The 21,581-nt window shown below is 37.1% G+C and overlaps 1 protein-coding gene and 1 long non-coding RNA gene across 2 annotated transcripts in view; one reads left to right on the top strand and one right to left on the bottom strand.

Annotated features, from left to right (window-relative positions):
* Positions 1-7,601, bottom strand: part of sall3a (spalt-like transcription factor 3a) — a 19,734-nt gene extending 12,133 nt beyond the window's left edge. The window contains exon 1 of the mRNA XM_026941397.3: positions 7,172-7,601. Coding sequence (XP_026797198.1) covers positions 7,172-7,253 — 82 coding nt within the window. The 5' untranslated portion in view covers positions 7,254-7,601. The remainder of the gene's footprint in view (positions 1-7,171) is intronic.
* A 23-nt stretch (positions 7,602-7,624) lies between these two features.
* LOC113543292 (uncharacterized) overlaps positions 7,625-21,581 on the top strand; it is a 56,926-nt gene continuing 42,969 nt past the window's right edge. Inside the window, exons 1-2 of the long non-coding RNA XR_003404398.3 lie at positions 7,625-7,730; positions 11,731-11,772. This is a non-coding gene — a long non-coding RNA (uncharacterized LOC113543292). The remainder of the gene's footprint in view (positions 7,731-11,730; positions 11,773-21,581) is intronic.

Raw genomic sequence — 21,581 nt, 5'->3', positions numbered from 1 at the left:
AGGCAAAGGTTAAATCAGCGCATGCTATCAAAGCGCCACCCTCGGGGGGCACCGGAGGGGGGCAGGATGGGGGAGGGGGGGCCACGGATCGGTCGCTGGCACGGCATGAGCTCGCACCTTTTCACAAAAAGGGGTCCGACATTTGACAACAATGTTGACGACATAAGCCACAAAAGCAAACAAAAAAGGTCAGTGGCTTCTCAGGGGAGAGCGTGGGGTGATGTGAAACAGGAACAGGATTATAACTAAGCTCCAAAATATGTGAAATATTCAATATACAGCCTGAAATTCCTGAAATTATGATTCACTACAATTCATCGAGGGCTCAAGTATGATAAATTGTTTCTAATTTAGGGCAAACTTTTTACAGCCAAGGGAGCCTTTTAAGTGTAAAATAAATCCATTAATCCTCTCAGCATGAATGTAATCCAACAAATATTAGGCTCATTATTTAAATATGTACAATAATATTTTGTCTACTCATTGGTGCTGTCAGGTTTATTTTTTTTTAAATTAGGTTCAAGTTGAAATTATTACTGAGGATCAGACGAAACTAATTCAATTCAAAGTGATCAAGCAAATTTGCTAATAACTATAAGAAAACAATAAGAAGTAATACTAAGTATAAAAACTTTGATAACGGTCGATTTGGTGATTTCCAGCACTGTAAGAAAATAAAAATCACACACGCCCTGGTTGTGCTTCACAAACCCCCTTTTGAGAACCACTGATTTCGACAAGGTTACAAATATGCAAAATAGACTGAAATGTCAACAAATTCCTCTTTAAATTGATTAAAAAAACAAATTTTATAATCAAATTTAAGATCAGATTGGTCTAGGCTTTAGGTTCTCTACACTGTTATGTCACTGATGATCAAAAAATAAGAGTGATGATGATATCGATGGTGTTTCAGTACACCAGGTGACATTCGGTGCTCTTTTTAACTCGGGTCAAACATGGCGTCTCAGGCCTGAGAAATCGAATATGCAGGAAATAGGTGACGAAATATAAACGTGTACAGTTGTAGACAAAAATCACAAAGTTCAAAGTTCTCCTCAATGAACACACACTGAGTGTACTGTGAGTGTGGATGATCAGACATCCAGGCCTGAGATTTGTCATCTAATCACGCAACCAGAGAGAGTTCGTCCCTCAGCAACACACTGCGTCACTGCTTTAATGACTCGCTCGTTCTCTATGGCGTCTCGCTACAATACGTGACCTGTGTGCATGTCTTTAAGCATTTCATGCAGGCCTAAATTTTAGATTTAAGACGAAATCTAGTGGACGAAAATATCATTCAGTCGTAATATATTCCGCGTGTGAATCCGTGATGTGTCACTATTTATTAAAGTACAGCCAGAAAAGTTATGCAGAGTGTCTGAGACTTGAAATGTGTTTTCTACACACAATTTTCACATGTAGTGCATGTGTGTTTTTATTTGTGCATTTATTTACACATTTTTTCCCCCACTATTCATTCATTTTCACCTGTAGCGCATGTGATTTTATTTTTCACGTGATTTCTCACATGATTCATTTATTTTTCACAAGTACTTCATGTACTTTCACATCCGATTTTTCCACATGATTCATGAATGTGCTAATGCTTCACATGTACGGCATGTGTGGGTTTTTTTTCCATTTGTGATTTTTTTCCACATGATTCATTTATTCATTGATGTGTTTTCACGTCGTTTTCTGACATGACTCGTTTATTGCCACATGCAGGGTATTTGTTTTTATGTTTCCATTTGTGATTTCTTTTCACTGATTCATTTTTGTAATATTTCACATGTAGTGCATGTGTGGTTTTAGTTTCCACATGTGATTTTATCACATGAAGAATCTGTTCTTTTTTCACATGCAGGTCATGTTTTTTGTTTTTTGGGGGGGATTGGGATCACAAATGTTTACACGATGTCATATGTGTTTACTTGTGCAATTTCAGGGCATGCTGAAATGGACCTTAATGTGTTTTGCACACACACACACATATATATATATATATATATATATATATATATATATATACATATATGACATTTTTCCATATTTTTTATATGATATCAGTACTGTAAATGCTAATATTGTAATAATGATTCACAAATGCTGTATCTTGCAGCGTATGATGCGAAGTAGTGAACAATACAAACAAGAAGGTTCTGGAAAACTCAACATTGTCATCTAAACTAAAAAAAAAGAAAGAAAACTAATATTTAACACCTGAATCTATGGACATCTAGATAGCAAGGCCTGAGCTTCATCGTCTAATCATGCTACACCAGAATACGTCACACTTCTGGGTGAGAAGGATGAAAAACAGGTCAAATGTTGTTTCTGGGATTTTAGAGGACAGGTAAAACTTGCTTGTACTCGAAGGTACAAGCAAATACATCCGAAGAAAAAAGGTGCTGAAATATTCTGTGAATGAGTTTCCTTGAGGGAAAAAAAGTATAAGATAGAGGATTAAACTGAGCTACAGTCAGAAGTAAACACAAAAACCATCTGAAAAGATCAGTTTTAGAGTCTGAAACAGTGGTGTGTGTGGATGGCTGGACAGCTAGGCCTCGGTTTCGTCATCTAATCACACTGCGCTGTTCGTAACTCAGTAACACACGACGTCATTAAGTAACTGATCGAGTAAAATGAATCGGCGGTTATGTACAGTGTTTCAGTACGATAGGTGACACAGTGTGTGCTCTGTTTAACGCTGTCTGATATGTGTGACCTCGCAGACCTGCGCTGACACACACATCAGTCAGTAATATCGTCTGTCCTGTTAAAATATCTCCTTAAAAGCTGCATATAAAATGCTATGTATGAGTTATATATACTTAATATAAGAGCATTTAATGTGTCTGTATTACAAAGTGTGTGTATAAGTAGTGCACTATCTTTATATGTGAGCATAAGTGATGTGGCTCTGTGTGTGTGTGTGTGTGTGTGTGTGTGTGTGTGTGTGTGGGTGTGTGAGACATTTTTGCTGCCAGTCTACAGCACAGTGCTACTGACGCTAAATGTAAATCACAGGAATTCGATGTCCAGCAAAAGAAACAGATATTTGCGACTCGGAGCCAAGAATTATTATGAAATTAGTCATACGAGCCAGGAATTAAAGATTAAGATATGTTTACTAAAATCAGTACTCAGTACTCAGAATCAGAATAAATGCATAATATAGGACTTCCAATGTATCTGTGTAATCAGATTTTATAGTATTTTAAAGTAAAGAATGAGTGTAAATCATCTTTCATCCTTTCACCTTGCAACGTTATATCTACTGAATGTTTAGGACTTATCAGGGCTAACTGGACTTCGGACGCTGTGTCGAGTAAAAAAATGCTAATTTATACTAATTTATGCAGAGTATTTCTGCTAATCAGAACCAGTGAAATTAGTATAAAATTAGTAATACTCAGTTGTTTAATATAGGACATAATGTTTAATATAGGACATACACTATAATGTCCAGGAAATATGCATGTCAGAGAATACATAACTATACTAAAATCAGTACTCAGTAGTCAGAATCAGGATAGGATTTACGTAGTATCACAGATATGATTGTAATTTTCTAGATTTTCTAATATTTTCCCCATACTTTAAGTATAGAATTGGTATCAATTTATATCTGGCTTGTAGAATTACATGCTTTGAATCATAATCTGAATGTACGTTTTAAAGGATCTCGGGTGCCACGTCCAGTAGAAATGTAAATCACATGACTCCAATGTCCTGCAAAAGAATCAGATTTTCTGCAAATCAGAACCAGTAATTAGTATTTAATTATCAATACTAATCAAGATTAGTATGAGTGTATAATGTAGAGCTTATGTTAGAATATCCAGTGAAATATAGAATGTATGAGTTTACTAACAATCAGTACTCAGAATCACAATCAGTGTAAATGCACAATATAGGACTTTTTATAGTATGGTATTTTTATACTTTAAGTATTGAATTAGTATAAATGTATCTATACTGTAGGGCTTGTAGTGTTCAACAGCCAGTGAATCATGCAAATTATATTTATGAAAAATCAGTAATCAGTATTAATGTATGTCACAAGGCTTCCAGTGCTTTGTAATTACAGTGTCTAGTATTTTTAAAGTATAGAGTTAGTATAGATTTATATCACAGGGCTTGCAGTGTTAAATCCATCGAATCATGATCTGAATGCATGTTTAATAGGACTTCGGATGCTGTGTCCAGTATGAACGTAAGTCACATGACTTTGAGGTCCAGGAAAACTGTTTTTCATTTACGAAAATCAGTACTCCGAATGAGAATCAGAATCAGAATAAATGCACAATGTAAGACTTACTATGAAACAGATTTTCTAGTATTTTTTTTAATTTGTGTAGTAGTTACACCCAGTGACTTCAATGATAAAACTGCTGAAATCAGTATAAAATCAGTACAAAATCAGTAATCAGAAAAAAGGTATATCATAAGCCTTCTAGTGCTATGCAATTAAATTTTCTTGTTTTTTCAAAGTATACAATTAGCATAAATTTATATCGTAGTGCTTGTAGTGTTAAATCCATTGAATCATAATGAACGTATGTTTTTAAAGGACGCTATGTCCAGTATAAATGTAAATCACATGGCAGTGATGTCCAGCAAAAATGTTTTATTGCTAATCAGAACCAGTAGTTAATAATATTTAGAATAGTCAGTACAGGATCAGTATAAATGGACATTATAGGATGTCCTGTGAAATAATGAATATGAGTTTATTAAAATACTGAAAGTTCTCAGAATCAGAATCAGAATAAATTCACAGTCTTTCAATGCTATGTACTCACTACAGTATTATAGTATTTTTTTATAATTTAGATGTAATGTAGAATTAGTGTACATTTACACTGTAGGACTTGCAATGTTATATCCAGTGACTTGTAAAAAATGTGAGTTTATGAAAATCAGAATAAAATCTATATTATAACGCTTGTGATGCTGTGTCCAGTGAGACAAAGAGTCTTTGACTTTCTGGTGATCAATAAGAGCACGAGCAGCCGAGCGTCGCCCACTGCAGCACTTCAAGCGAGCGAGATGCGACCTGAGAACCGTCAGTCCGGCTTTGAAAAGCTCTCAGACACCACAAAAAGGGCTTAGAAGACCTCCACGGTTTAAAGCTATGTAAATTAAGAACTTGTTTTAATTCTCGACTTTCTGATGTTTGTGTTTGAACAAGTCCAGGAGCATGACTTCGCTGCATCAAACACTCTCTTGTGCTTTTAATTGCACAGATACAGGAGTGAAAAATCCAGGTCCCTGTACACCAGCCACAGTGTGTGTGTGTGTGTGTGTGTGTGTGCATGTGTGTGTGTGTGTGTGTTAAAGGTATTAAGGATCATTTTAATCTCTTCAACTTGGCTTCATTCAGTAAATAGTGACATAAATGACACGAGATCTAATAACCCACTAACCTACGTTTTGCTTTCTGATCATCTACAGCATACATTTTCTTCTTTTCATATCCTTTCATAAAATGGAAAATTCTAGTGGGAGAAAAATAATGGAAAACGATGCCAGAGAGAGAGAGAGAGAGAGAGAGAGAGAGAGAGAGAGAGAGAGAGAGAGAGAGGCTGGGACGGATTAAATGACGAGCGTTTTAAAGAGCGCAAAGACCTTCCTGCCATCTACAAACAGAAATCTAGAAATGGAAATTCCTCTGCTCAGAATATTTCTTTCAATATCTGTATGTTAATATTATTAATTATTAATTATAAATAATAATAAATAAATCTGGTTATATATATTTATATCTGGTAAATATATATATATATATATATATATATATATATATATATATATATATATATATATATATATATATATATATATGCAGTGTACTATCTTATTTTAAAATGACGTAAAACGTGGCTACACCAATTTTCTGCTGAAGGACAATTCAGAATTAGTTTAAATATCATTACTTGTATATTTCTGGTTCTCTGTCATTATTATTACAATTATGATGGATAGAATAAAAGTGATTACACCAATAATCATGCAATATCTATAATTATATAACTTCATATATATATATATATATATATATATATATAAAACAGTATTCCAAACAGTATCTACACACATGATTTTCACACAGGACGAATCCAACGGAAATGGACAAGTCCGGTGTGTAACAGCTGAAGTGTGAAAGTGTCATGTGAAGTAAACAAAAACCATTTCAATGACAAAAAAAAAAAAAAAAAAAACATAGCTCTGCACTTAATCTAGCTGGGAATATGCAATAGGCTTCTTTACACACCAGCACAATGGACATCTGGGTGCAAACAAGGGCTCAGTGTGCAAGAACTTGGCTCTCTTTGCCTCTCTTTCTGAATCTGTGCTTTCTTTTTTTCCACAGAACAAAAAAGGAATTTGGGGGAGAAAAAAAGATTTATCTTGTCCAGAACAATATATTTAATTAAAGTTGGGAAAAGTGTAGCACTGCAGTGTAACATGAGGTTTCAGCACAGCAGATGGACTGAAGTAGGAATGCAAAAGTTCTTATTTAATAGCCTGCATTATTTAATATTTTAATTTTATATCAGGTAAATTTGGGAGAAGGTGGAGAAATACTTGTGCTACACAAAGCAAAGTATAAAACTGTAAAATTCAGGTGACTCTATGGAGCCGCAATCTTCAACCAGCAGCTGATATTTTTCATAAAGAATAATGTGCCAGATTTTTAAAACTTTGTACATTTTTTATTTCAGCAATGCAGAACAAATTTCAAACTCGTGAGCGTTTAATGCATTACTGTGCTGATGAATATTTCATGGATCTTTCAGAGAAGCATCATTTCCTTTCTCAAAAGTCTACAAATGAAACTTTTTTATAAAGAGTTTATATTTATGTTATAAAAACATAAATATAGCTTCACATAGCTACACAATCTCCCTAAAGAAATGCAAGAGCAAAATATAAAGAATTGCACATCATCTTCATTTAACTTTTTTTTTGTGCATTTGTGTTTGTGTTTGTGTTTGTGTGATGTGCACAAAACTCTCCAACTCTTTCCTCATTTCTTTGCATTTCTTTGCAGCAGAAAGGAAGTCAATGTGCACGCTTTTTTCTTTTTTTTTCACTGATATGAAGTTATAAAGTTGCACTTCTGCATCATGCTTTGAGCTGGGAATAAACCACTCACCGTTTTCCGATTCCAGCCCGAGCGCTGAAGTCTCCTCGTCCGATTTGAGATGCTGCGGCTTGGCCTGTTTCCGTCGGGACATGATGAAGATGATGGTGATGATGAAGATGATGCGCTGCCACCCGGCCCCGCTTTTTGCACGCGCATCGGCGGCGGACGACCGGTGCAGGGAAAGAGATAGCAATAACAATAACCAAAAAAAAAAAAAAAAAAAAAACCCGTTCAGCAAAACAGTCAGGTGGGAAAAAATGACGGAAAATTAGGCGAGGTTGCAGCTTCGCGCGCGAAAGTCCGGTATATAATTATGATAGTGAATAATGCATCGCGATTAACGGCGCTGCGCGCGGGGGGATTGGCCGAGCTCCAGCCGGATATGGAAATGAGGGACGGACTCGGCAATTAGCCGCTTCGCCCTCGAACTATCTCTCTCTCTCTCTCTCTCTCTCTCTCTATGTGTGTGTGTGTGTGTGTGTGCTCTCTATCCTCCTCCTCCTCTTCGCGCAGAGCTCCAAATCCCGTATTAACGCCCAGCACTCGGGGGGGTCTTCAGCACAGGAAGGTCAGCAGCTTCTTTTCCCTTTTTTGCCACGCGAGTGCCGGGAATTCGTCGCTTTCTTTGTTTATTTGCTTGCATACCGTGCATGCGTCACGCGTTTGCGCCGCGCGTTTGCGCCGCGTGCTCCCCCGACAGCTGTTAACTTCGCGCGTCCATGTTGAGGACAACTTTTAACACCATGCAGTGGCTTGAAAGTGTGCTTCCAGTACCTTCAGTGTCCCCGCTGCTTCCTCTGCCGTCCTCCGCTCCGTCTAACAGCTCGCGTCTTACTGTCTATAGACTCTGCAGCGTCCTCTTCATGCTCTGTCCAAAAAGTTATTCCCAAGTGCTGATTAAAATCAAATCAAGTGAAAAACGCTTGCTTTGGAAGCTTGACTGCTTTGTCGCGGGTCAGAGTGGCTGGATAAACAAGACAGATGGCCGCTGATGGAAAGAAAAAGAAAGAAAGAAACGTGCGTAAAAAGTTTGCAGAACGCGCGCTTATGAAGTCTTAAAGTTTAATAGCAGAAAAAATAAATAAATAAAAATAAACAACAACAACAACCAAAAGGATGAAAGTTTAGAAGCTGAAGCAGCGCTCAGTCCTGATGCGCGTCCTCGCTCCCGGTAACGCGCTCAGCTCAAAGCTTCTTTTAATGTCTTTCGCTTCCAGTCTGTTTTTTTTTTTCCGCCAGTAGATAAGAAAAAAAAAGTCGGGCGAACATTCGACTGTTTGGCTCGTTTCCGCGTGTCCGGGCGCAGCAGCGAGGAAAACTTGCGCGAGCGCGTGTAGCAGGGCTGCTTGCCGTCGCCGCTTGCGCCCCGTAGTTCCGCGTGTGGAGGCTGCGTGGCGCGGGAGAGGGAGTTTAAACCCCCCTCCTCCCCTCCCCACCCCGCAGGGCTTTAAGTTCAGCCCATTGCGCTTAGCGACCGCTAGGATGTAGCCTACCGCGCCGTTTTCTTTTTTCCCCTCGCACCGTTTTTGTGCGCGCGGAGCGTTAAATAAATAAAAGCGCCGGCCACCAAAACAGGCGCGCGCGTTTTCACCTTTTTTTTTTTTTTTTTTTTTTGGATTAAGGATTAAAGATGGATTAAGGGTTGCGCACTTGACTACTGAAAATGAAGAAATATTTTTTATTCATTTATTCCAAAATATTATAAACACACACTCTCTTGTTGTATGAAAGATTCCTGAATTACGCATAGATCATAACTGCGCGTTAATCAGATCTCATGCTGTTAAACAATAAGTACATTCAGGGCATCATCCTCAGGCCAAAAGTGTGTCCATGTAGCCCAGTGAGTTTTATACAGCCCTATGTTCAGTGTACATGTGCATTAAAATGGCACTGCAGGCTGTAGGTTAACTTCCCTTCTTTCTGGTGCCATTGAGGAATCAGACATGGGCGCAGTGTGGACTGTAGCCAGAGGAAATGTCTCCCTCTTTTTAAGAGGAAAAAAAAAAAGAAGTTCATTTGCGTTTAAATGTTGACCTGCTGAGGGAGGGAGGGAGGGAGGGAGGGAGGGGGGGGGGTCTTGAATTTGACATTATCAGCACACGAACAGAGCACAAGCTTTTGCATTCTTGTAGAAGAGAATTTTCATTCGGTCTGATGATCAAAATGATCAAATTAAAAAAAATTTAAAAATAAAAAAAAATTAAAAAATTAAAAATAGAATTGAAAATTTAATGGTCGGATTTTTTACGACACGAAATCTAACATTTCATATATATATATATATATATATATTTATATATATATATATATATATATAGATAGATAGATAGATAGATAGATACATTTTGCTAATGTATATTTACTTATAATTAAATATAATGTTTAAAAATGCGCATTTATTTAATTCCTTGTATGTAGATGCGACTTTTTTTTAATTGCATATCTAAATATCTAAATATCCAAAAAAAAAGCCTGCATTTTCACACACACACACACACACACACACACACAAAACACTTTTTTTTCTTCTTCTTCTTTTCTTTATGATCATTTATTGTAATTCAGTCTTGTATAAATAAATCACGGGACTAAACGGTGCTGCTGTTGTGCCGTTAAAAGGAAAGAAGAAAACATCAAGTGCAGATGTTGCATCTCACACACACACGCACACACACACACACACACACATGCACGCACGCACACACACATGCACGTTATTCTTCTGGAAAGAAAGTGGGATCGCGCGGCGCGTGCGTGCAGGAATCACTGTGTCCTTTTGCTCTCTGGCTTTTTTTTTTTCGTCTGCGATGTGCAAAAAAAAAAAAAAAAAAAAAAAAGTGACAGCTTTTCCTTGACAGCAAGGTCACTGCGTGTGCAAACTTTTCTCCCATTCATCCTCCACCTCCACCTCCATCATCCCCTTCTAGAAGTTTATGTCCATTATTATCATCTGGTATTAATAGATGCAGCCCCAGGAAGACAAAAAAAAAGAAAGAAAGAAAAAAAATCAGCTATTGATAATTGCAAGCAGTAGATACCCCAGCTCGTGTATCGATCGCCTTGTCCCTCCACCTCTCTGCTATAGAGAGATAAGGAGGCTCTCTCTTTAGTGCAATATAATTTCTTTTGACCTATCTGCTTGCTACAGGCTTATGATGAATAGCTGGAGTGGCTAAAGTCCTTTATCAAGGAAACTTACCCCTTGATATAATATTGATTCTTTATAACGAGCTCGAGAGCCAAAAAAAAGAAAGAAAAAAAAAATCAAGCTGTCCATTTGGTCATCGTCATCATCAATATCATCACAAAAGCAGGTCGGAATGAGGAGCTTCTCTCTCTCTCTCTCTCTCTCTCTCTCTCTCTCTAATCTCCTCTCTCATCTATATGTTCCTGATGATGAGAGGAGGAGAAGAGGACAGCAGACTGATGGAGAAGTGGCCTTTAATCCAAACATTTAGCCGACACTTAAACCACGCGGAAAAATGGCGACTTGAGAAGCTTGAAATTTTCACTGAAAATAAAATCATTTCCCGGTTATTGCTGTTCTGACATTAAGATCCTCTTTTTTTTAGTCTTCTTGTACGGTCGGATGTGACGTCATTATTTACACTTAATTCACCTTTAAATGGATGAACCCATTTACCCCTAAATATTCCCAAAATGCTTCATTATATGTACATATGATTATAAAAAAAATGGTCATTTTTGGGATTAAAAATAGATCGGAATGTTTTTCTATTCTTTAATTAATCTGTAAATTATTATGACATTCAAAACCTTTTTGCTAAAACACTAAGGCGATTAGTGACGTCAGAATTGTTTCATCACGGACCTGTAAACACACAGATTGATGTAAAAATATAACACAGAATTAACAGGTTTTTATACAAATAAGGAATGAATATGATTTTTTATAAAGGAAAATCTTGTCATTCCTTTATAAGTACACACCATTTCAGGACACATAAATAAATAAATAAATAAATAAATAGGAACCGGATGCAAGCAGAAAACGTGCCATGGATATTCAGTCTCTCTCTCTCTGTCTCTCTCTCTCTCTCCTCCCCTTTATCCTTAGCAAATTAACAATTAGCCCACTGCCTCACAACGTACTGAGCTCGCTTGCTAAAAAGGAGGGCGCTACAAAGGGGGTCACGTCCCAATCCGCATACTAGTGTACTAAAAAGTGTACGAATTAGTACACTAATTGTTGTATATACTTAACATTGTAGCCTGTTTTTTTTTTTTTGTTGTTGTTGTTGTTGTTGTTTTTTTTGTAATGAAATTATATGAAAAGGCTGTGTCCTAAATGGTGCCATACTCCCTACTCCCTACGACCTGCACAGGGCATGATGAGTGCTGGATTGTCTCGCTGAGATATGAGTCTAATACTTCAGCTTAAACACAAGTGTAAATAGAAAATGAGGTCCTCCATAATGACCACTCATTTTAATTTGTTTTTAATTAAGTACAAGGTGCCATAATTTATAATCATCATGGATTTGATTTCAGTTTCTAATGTCCGTGACTGCAATAATTTTTTTAAAATTTTTTATCCTTTTTAGGCTACATCAATGAACAGATCAGCTCCAGTGACGCATAAAACAGTGAGTTCCTACATATTCTACTCACTGAAACACAAACACACATGCACATGCATATACACACAGACACACACACACTCAGACCGGATGCAGACAGTGTTTCGAGTGAAGTGTGTGTGTGTGTGTGTGAGTATGTGTGAGTGTGTGTGTGCACAGACATTTGTTCCCGCTCTTTCGAGACATGGTGGCTTATTTGCATCACAGCACAATAATTAAAAAAATATAAACAAAACAATTCTTTTTTCAACTGCTAAAATGTCGGTTTAAAAATTCTGCTGCATGTTTTTTTGCACGTTTCACGTGTTTTTAAGAGCAGACATTCAGAGTGTGTGTATTTCTATTCCTTATACATGTTTTCATTAGTGTTAGAAGATCATTAGGCTAATGCTACACACACACACACACACACACATACACACACAGCACAGCATGCTTTGCTGCAGCTTGCCACCAGCAGTCTGATAAAAGCCAGAGTGTAAAGCAGGGGGAGATTACACACACATAAACACACATCTCCACACATACAAATGCACACACATGCATACACACACACACACACACACACACACAATATTGGACGAGAATAACACACCACACACATTCATTACTCACACACACACACACACACACACACACAATATTTGACAAGAATAAACCACTACACATGTTCAGTGCTCACAAACACACATACACAAGACACAACAAGACACAACTCACAATATTTGATGAGAATAGAAAATCACACATGTTCAGTGCTCACCATTGCACACTCACTGAATCACTTACAGTGCTTATGAACACAAACACACACACACACACACACACACACGATTTGACCAGAATAAAACAGCACACACATTCAGTGCTCATGAGCATGCACACACACACACACACACACACACACAAGATTGGACATTCAGACACATTCAGTGCTCGTGAGCATGCATGCACGCACACATGTACGCACACACACACACACACACACACACACACACACAGTGTGCTTTGGTGCAGCCTTCAACCAGCAGTCTGATAAAAGTGTAGAGAGATATCACAAACACACACACACACACACACACAGAATAAACACCCTTACTGTACTTGCATGCATGTCTTCAAACACACACACACACACACACACACCTGTTGCCAAGTTTGTAATGGAGAACAACATGCATAAATAATAAGGCTTGTATCCGGGACCGGGCTAAGTGGCAGCTGCGTGTGTTTATCACTGAAGAGTGTTTGCTCTTCCTTGTAATGAACACAGCTTCATTTTATAGACTCGTGACTTCAGCACACACACTCGCATCCAAACCGTTATGAGAAATCGCCCTGACGTTACAGTAAACATGCGATTACGTTCATCATCACTAATGTGACATTTCATTCAATTCAGATGGAGGTGAATGACGAGCGCTGTGTGAGATGGCGTGAGGTGAGCAAAATGATTCGGACGTAACTGAGAAGAATTGAATCTCTTACTGTAATGTAATTAGCAGCTCGGGTTTAATTAGAATTTGCATACGTGAAGCTCAACACTCTCTGTAAAAAACGTGTCAAACGTGCGTTAAAGGTCATGACGGAGAAAATAATTGGACGAGTGGCAAAGTGATAAAGTGTGCATGAACCTAATTCACACTAACAAGAGACAAGTCATTAGTGTGGCTTGTAGTTTGTCTCTTGTGGGCATGTAGCGACCACTACTGTTGTCACTTGTGGGCGTGGACTATCACTTATGGGCGTGGCCTATCTGTTTAGTTCCAATTACAAGTGTTAGTAGGTATATATATCTTCTAAAGTTAAACACTGATTAAAAATGGTAAATATTGGTTGTTTGATTTTATGTGTTATGTGCTAGCCTTGGTACTAGCTTTGGTGACAGATTAGCAAAGTTAGCTAACTGTACAAGCTACGTAAATTGAAACCACAGTTATAAGTTTTTGTGTTACTGTTTTGCGTCATACAGGAAATGGGAATTAATCGAGTGGGGAACTGAAGAAATGCCAGACCACTTGCACTAAAGGATTGGTCCGAGGAATCATTCAAGTCAATCATTTGTTGTTCTACAGTTTCATAGCTAATTTGCATAGAATTGGGAAATTTCAAATGTCATCTGTTGGGCAGTCATTTTGTTGTTTTCCACATTTGCTTAAAATTGCAGCTCCGTGTCGCACACACACGTAGAAAATGAATGACAACTTACTGCGTTGTCCCATGCTACTGTGAATATAGGGTTAGTAACAGTGTTTTTGTCATGCCTGAGCTACATTACGTGATTTATACAATTCTAACTGGTGTTAAAAATCTAGATATAATGACCAATTTATTGTCATGGACTGTGATTCAGTCATCAAACTCCAGAATAAAAAATCTTTCAGAAACTCACAGAATATAAACATATATATCACTTAATATTGACCTGGGATTTGAATTATAGCCGACATTACTGTCAGAGCTGCGATTATAGGAAATAAATCACCTTCAGACCAATCAGAATCGAGAATTCAACAGTGCAACAGTGCTAACATCACATAATACATGTTGTATTAGCTAATGTTAGCTGGAGTTTAGGGTAAAATTAGCTGTTGCCATGCAGAACGTGATTACAAATTCATGACATGAAGGTGGTGGTGAGTTGATAGGACTCAACTTCAAAAATTCCAAACCCAAGCCTGATACCTGAAACCAAACTATGTCCTTGCACTCGAACACACACTTCCATCACCTGCTCGGTAAAATGAGGACAGGACCAACCAGCATATGGCGAGTCTCATGCTCTCATACTCTCATACTCTCTTATGCACCTGTATTATGATTTAAATCAAGTAAAGATTATGGCCATGTTCTCTAACAAGGTCTTCAGAGAACTGACTTAAAGAGAGCATGTACACTAGTGACAGTTATGACGTGAAAAATCGGACCTGTCCATTATAATTCATCGTGTGGTAACCGAGTGATGGACGTAAACATAGCTGATCCGCTTCGGCTTAATGTTCTTAATGCTTCTTGGAAGTTCAGAGGAGGACATGCAGAAACACTCACGCTGCCTCAGTGACTCTGACTCACTGTCCTGCCATCACCTTTTAATCTCATTCAGACATCCAATTTCACACGCACTCTTCAGGTATGACGTAGTAAAGGGTGATATGATGATAGGATTCCAAATAATATAGATATTATATCTTATATATATATATATATATATATATATATATATATATATATATAAGATATAATATCTATATTATTATATTATTATATATATATATGTATGTATCTATTATATTTACAATAGCCAATTAATGTAATCATTTATTGTATTATAATCACAACCACAACCCACAATTACTTTTTACATACAGAAAAAACATCCCAGCTTATCTATTTGGTTTACAAACCAGCAAAACTCCCAACCCAGGACACAAAGACCAATTCTGCAGGACCTGGCAACCATTCCTATCCTGTCAATATTACATAATTTATAAATTAAACCACTGAATTGTAACAGTAGTGTAATGAAGAACTGTGGGGTTTATAATTCAGGAGCTGTGTTTTTAAATCAATTTCCAAAAAGTTGCATACATTACGAAAAGAAAAAAAGAAAAAACAAACCAAAACAAAAGCAAAGCACTCGGCCTTGGAGCTTGGAAGATGCAGTGCAGCTCCACAGGGATCAGCGTGTTGCATAACTAGCTAAAAAAAGAATACAAATTACCCAGTTCAGTCCTTGGCATGGGTGCAGCCTGTCCACATCAGGCCTACTGTCTCATTCACACACACACACACACACACACACACACACACATACACATGAAATGAAGGCAGTCTGGTGTGCATAGGCAGAAGTCACATGTCTGAGATCACTGCTTCAGCTCAGGTTTGCCGTGCGTTCGATCACGGATTGGAGCAAACATAATGCCTCTTTCTAAGAACAGAGAGCAGAAACACAGCGCTCGCAGTGGACACTACTTAAGCTCATTGAAATTCCCTGAGACGTATGTTGAGCTCCTCAAGCTGTGACACTGTATATGCTGTAGATGTGACACAGGAGCTCTGATCTTATCTTCAGCGGTGAGCTCAGGGCAGGACATAAGACGACTGAGCCAGTTTCGAGGCGCTCATATAGCAGAGTCGGATGATTGTGTTTTGTGACGTGTGCAGCTGAATAAAGTTGTCATTGGATTGAAAATGGTAGTGGTGCTGGACAGGAGAATGGTGTCCATCATGACCAATTTCTTCATGGAGATTCTGTCCACAATCGCTCAATTTGATTTGTATAGCGCTTTAAACAAAAAACATCGTCTTAACGTAGCTTTATAGAAGCAGACTTCGATCCCTAATGAACAAGCCAGAGACAACCGTGGCAATGACCTGAGGAAGAAACCTTGAGAGGAACCTTGAGAAGAATCAGATTCAAAAAGAGCCTCTTCAGTATGAAATCAGATAGTGTGCGAGGGTTGTGTAAAAATGAAACCACGTTTGCAATATTATAACTCTCTGTGGTTTTGTGTTCACTGCCATGTACATGTCCTCCAGTCCTGCACATGGCACTAATCATTTTTTAGGGATCATTTTCCCTATTTTCTCCCCAATTTGTTTTTGTCATTTCCCTCCCACCAGCCAGCCGGCTCTCCCATCCGACACAATATCTACCATGTGAATCTTTTCAAACTGCTCATGCTGCGTCACAGGGAAATGCAAAGTACTAGGAGGAAAGTGCTATCTGCCCTCTTCCACATACGTGAGCTCACAGACAACCATGATTGGCTAGTGTTGCTGTGATTGACAGCAGAGAGAGTAATGCCATCTGTACCACCAAGCTTTGCTCAGCCATGATTGCATGTAGAATCATCAGGAATCGAACTCAAGATCTCCTAGCAATAGTCTGAACACTTTTATGTTACGCCACAGCATTATTTAAATTTTATGACAATTTCCACGGCTATAGGAAGAAGCCTGTGAATTTACTGGAAATGCTAATTTTGTTCCATGTTTACAAAGAAAAAAGTTGGTACATGATTATCGTAAATAAATCAAGAGTTGAGGATTTTGCATAATGGTGATATTTATGTGATACTTGGAATGAATTGTCTTGGGTATACCTCGTTTGTAATGACCAATCACAAGCTTGTTCGTGCCGTGTGCAATACATGGCATGCGAAGCCTCCTCACGAAGTCCGCTCAACAACTGCTTCATGTTTTTCACGGAAGCAAGCTGAACATCATTGCTATTTATGTGCACTCTTAGACAAGGAGTTCCTTTTTCTGGATACTGATTCTAACTTTGTGAAGGAGTTCTACTTAAAATGTTTGTCGTAGGTCTATATACAGAACCTTTTAAGTGTTTCTACAGAAGGAAAAGCCAAAAAGGCCTTTCATATATATACATATATATATATATATATATATATATATATATATATATATATATATATATATATATATATATATATATATATATATGATAGCAATATTCTCTATAAATAAAATTTCTTTGCACACTTGCATACCTCCTTGACCTTATAAGTGCATCCGGTTGCTCAGCAGCTGTATATATAATAACTATGTATATCCAGAGGTCATACACTGACTTCTCCAAATCGTGTCTGAAGAATGACATGACTGATGTCTTGTTACAGGAAACATTGTTACAGTCTTGTTACAGGAAACATTTCATTTACGGGAAATATCGACATTTCATTTACAGGAAACACCGACATTTCATTTTTAACTTAATGCAACTCTAGTTTTTGTAGATAACCTGAAAATCAGAGATATAATTTTGTACTTTTTCATTCAAAGGGCAAGAGGGCACTCAGAGAAGGCACTCAGCTGTATACAAATAAAGAAATATGGCTTTAATGTGCACAAGAAGATATAAAACGCAAGAGGTTTGTTAAATTTCCAGATATTCCAAAGAATTGTGTGTGTGTCTGTGTGTGTGTGTGTGTGTGTGTGTGTGTGCCATTTTGAGGCAGAGAATAATTGTAATATATAACATTATAACATTTCTGATTTTATGCTCTTTTTGGTATTAAAGCCAATCTGTCGTGAAACGTTGAAAAATTTCTAAGCATTTCATATTATCTTTTTTTTATCTTTAATTTTAAATTGTTCTACACAAAAGGAAAAAAATCCAGCTTTCAGACTCTTCACACTTCCCACAAAACCCCTGCGCTGCTCAAAAACTGGAGGTTTTAATATGGAAATTTTTGCAAATATCTATTTGAATGTGTCTGAGTTTATGTCTGTGCCAAAAAAAAAGCGTATTGAAAACAAAACCAATTTAAAAAAGAAAAAGCAGTGGATGAGATACAGCTCTCCATCAAAAAAAAGAATGGGGAAAAAAAGAATTTACATGATAATGAGCTTTGGATAATTAAAGCGAGGTGGTGTGTATGAATCAGAAGGCTTATTAAAATGATAAAACTGAGCGGCAGGTTTTGGCGAAAGATGTTTTGCATAAGGAGCTTTCACGTTCCTCGACTTGTTGAATTCATGAATGTGTGTGTGTGTGGGTGTGTGGGTGGGTGTGCGCTTTGCATTCAACTGCTTGCCTTACAACCACTGCAGAACAATAATATTCACATATAATAATAATAATAATAATAATTTGCTTACTTACCTGTGATTGATTGATAGATTTATAATTTGAGAAAGGCGCACGTATGGTACATATTTTTTCAGAAAATGAATGCAAAATATAAGAAAAATGAAAAGAAAGAATGAAATGAGATATAGCTAATAAATATTTGTGCACACAACATCTTTTAAATATCAAAAGCATTTCAGTGTTTATACATGCTGGATGCCACGTCATGCTGGTCATATTATATCAAATAACGGAATTTTAAAAATCAATTTAAATGAAGAAATGGAAAAAAAGAAGAAATCACTGTGGTATGAGAAGAATGAAACACTTCTGGATGTTCATTTACTGGAAAATAATCAACTTTGGAGTGGAAACTGTAAGTCTGCTTAGTGTTGGGCGGCATCACACCATCCCGTCCTTGATTATTTTCCAATTACTACACGTCCTGCAATGTTTTTTTAATCTTGTACCACAGCAATTTGCCAGCATTTGCATTTGTTTTATTATAGAACAAAACATTGTACTTTTTATCCATTTATAGTTATGAGTAATACTGTGGAACGTCCACGAAACAAGTTATCACTTAGATCATCTTTTTTTTTCCCACCTCACTTTAAGGTACTAAGACTAAAAAGGCAGCTTACTACCGAGAAATGAGAATTCAGCAGCACTGAGGTATAAATAATAACTTTGCTCGTCCTCTTTGTAGAAACTTACGGAAATGTGAAGAGACCTAACAGCTGTTTAATCAGGTATGTCATGTGAGGTCATGTGGTGCTGAGTGTGTGTGTGTGTGTGTGTGTGTGTGTGTGTGAGAGAGTGTAATTCTGGCCCAGTGCCAGGGCATTCGAGGTAAAGCACCTCTTTTGCTGAGAGGTAATTGCAGCCCGGTAGCTTCTGATTGCCAGGATGTTGTCTCTGGGAACGCGTCCCAGCATTCTCAGCTCTCCAGGCCCTGATTACACATCAACTTATTGATTTGATGAGGCCAAGACGTTTGCTAATAATTGCTCTCATAGCGTCGCTTAATCTTTGTTGTGATTAAAGCAGCAATCTGAGTAGCCGTTTTTTTTTTTTTTCAAGCACAGATCTCACGCTACAATTCAGTACAATTCACGTCCAGTTAGAGTTGTTAGTAGAACGTCAGCCATTTTGTGAAGCATCCAAAGAAAAAATGCAGAGAATTTGCTCTAACAAGACATGATTCAAGTACGTTTGAGTGTTTTTTAATGTGTAGTCTTGGGGGTTTACCCATAATACACTGCAGACATACATGTGTTTTTGCTAGAAAAAAAATTGTAAATATAGCCACATTATCTGAAACATCAGATTAGCATCCATACTGATTTTTTTTTTAATTTAGAGGTGCTAAATATCTGATAATTAGCTAGCGACATTATCTGAAATAACATTTGTGTCTGTTCAGGACTTTATCAGAGTGAATTGATGCTTTATCTGAAACATAGTTTTGTTATTATGTATGCTAATCACTAACCAGATATAAATAATGTGCTAGTTGCTAAGCAGGTAATTAGCATTAAACTGGAACATCATAGCTAACCAGAGTGGCTCAAATGTTGACTATTATTTAGTGATTGTCTCAAACTACATGCGCTTTTATGATTTGTGGATCTTATTTGTTGGAAATCCACTATTCCTGGCCATCTGTTGCTACAATTCATGTCCAGTTAGAGTTAGTAAGTGTTAGAACGTCAGCCATTTTGTGAAGCGTCCAACACAGGAATGAAGAGAATTTGCTCTCACAAGACTTGATTCAAGTATTTTCGAGTGTCTCGAGGGATGTGTGTTTACTCATAACACACTGCAAGCATCTGTTTTCGCTGTTTTCAGTATGAGTAATTGCTGTAATGTTAAAAAATTAAATATTGCAACATTATCTGAAAAATCGGCTTAGTATCCGTGTACCTTACAGATTTTTTCAGACAGATTTGTCTGTATTATTACACATCCTACACACAGGCGCTACAAGTATCCCATACATTCCTTGCTAGTTAATCTGATAATTAGCAAGCAACGTCATCTGAAAGATTTGTCCCGTTGTCTGGAACTTACCTGAGTGAATTTATGATTTATGTGAAGCGTAGTTTTATGTTATCGTGCATGCTAATCACTCATCAGATATAAATGTGCTAGTGTGCTAGTGTGTGCTAATCAAGTAATTGGCTATAAACAAGCACATCATAGCTAACTAACTTAATGTTAATTTTTTAGCCATTGTCACATCTTATTTGTTACAAATCAACTTCTCATACCCATTTTTTTCTCATGGAACAGATGTTTTGCTACAATTCAGTACAATTCATGTCCAGTCAGTGTTGTCAGTAGAATGTCAGCCATTTTGTGAAGCATCCAACTCCTGCAAGCCTGTATCTGTTTAAGCTATGATAAATAGTTGTTATGTTACTATAAAGATATCTGCATGATCTGAAACATTAGATTAGCATCAATGCATTTGTCAAATCTTACTTGAGTGTTTACGAGTAATTTATATTCAAGTATAATTTCATGTATGTTAAATTTGTAAAATTGTACATCTATTTTTTTTTTGCTAAGCATAATTAGCTAGAACTATCTTTATAATTAGCTAACTACATTCTCTGAAACCTGTTATGATTTATATGAAGAGTACCTGTATGTTATTTTACATGTTAATCACTAATCAACTACAAATAATGTGCTAGCTTTGAATCATGTAATTAGCATTAAACAGGTACATCACAGCTAACTACAGTGGCGCGAAATACTGACTATTTTATAACGATAGTCTCAAACCACATGCTCTTTTATGATTTTTGGATCTTATTTTTATGAACTCAACTACTCATCCATTTTTTCATGGAACAAAAATGCTCACTACAATTCAGTACAGTTCAATTAGCGCTATTAGTAGAACGTCAGCCATTTTGTCAGCAAAAAGCATCCAGCAGATGAACACAGAAAATAGATGTTGTTTTACAAATGTTAAAAAAAATAACCACATTATGCTGAAACAGTTCACAGTTTAGTGTCTGTGAGTAGATTTATGTTCTGGCAAAACTGTGTGTGTTAATAATGCTAATTGTATGTCTATTTGATGTTTGCTAAGCATAATTATCTTGCTAGTCAAAGAAGTTATGTTATCTGAAACATTTGTCCCTGTTATGATTTATGTGAAGTGTAATTATATGTTATTATAGTGTGCTAGCTGCTAATTAGC

This window comes from Pangasianodon hypophthalmus, chromosome 21 (assembly GCF_027358585.1).
Source record: "Pangasianodon hypophthalmus isolate fPanHyp1 chromosome 21, fPanHyp1.pri, whole genome shotgun sequence".
Classification (NCBI taxonomy): Eukaryota; Metazoa; Chordata; class Actinopteri; order Siluriformes; family Pangasiidae; genus Pangasianodon; species Pangasianodon hypophthalmus.
This window is presented reverse-complemented; position numbering and strand designations above follow the sequence as displayed.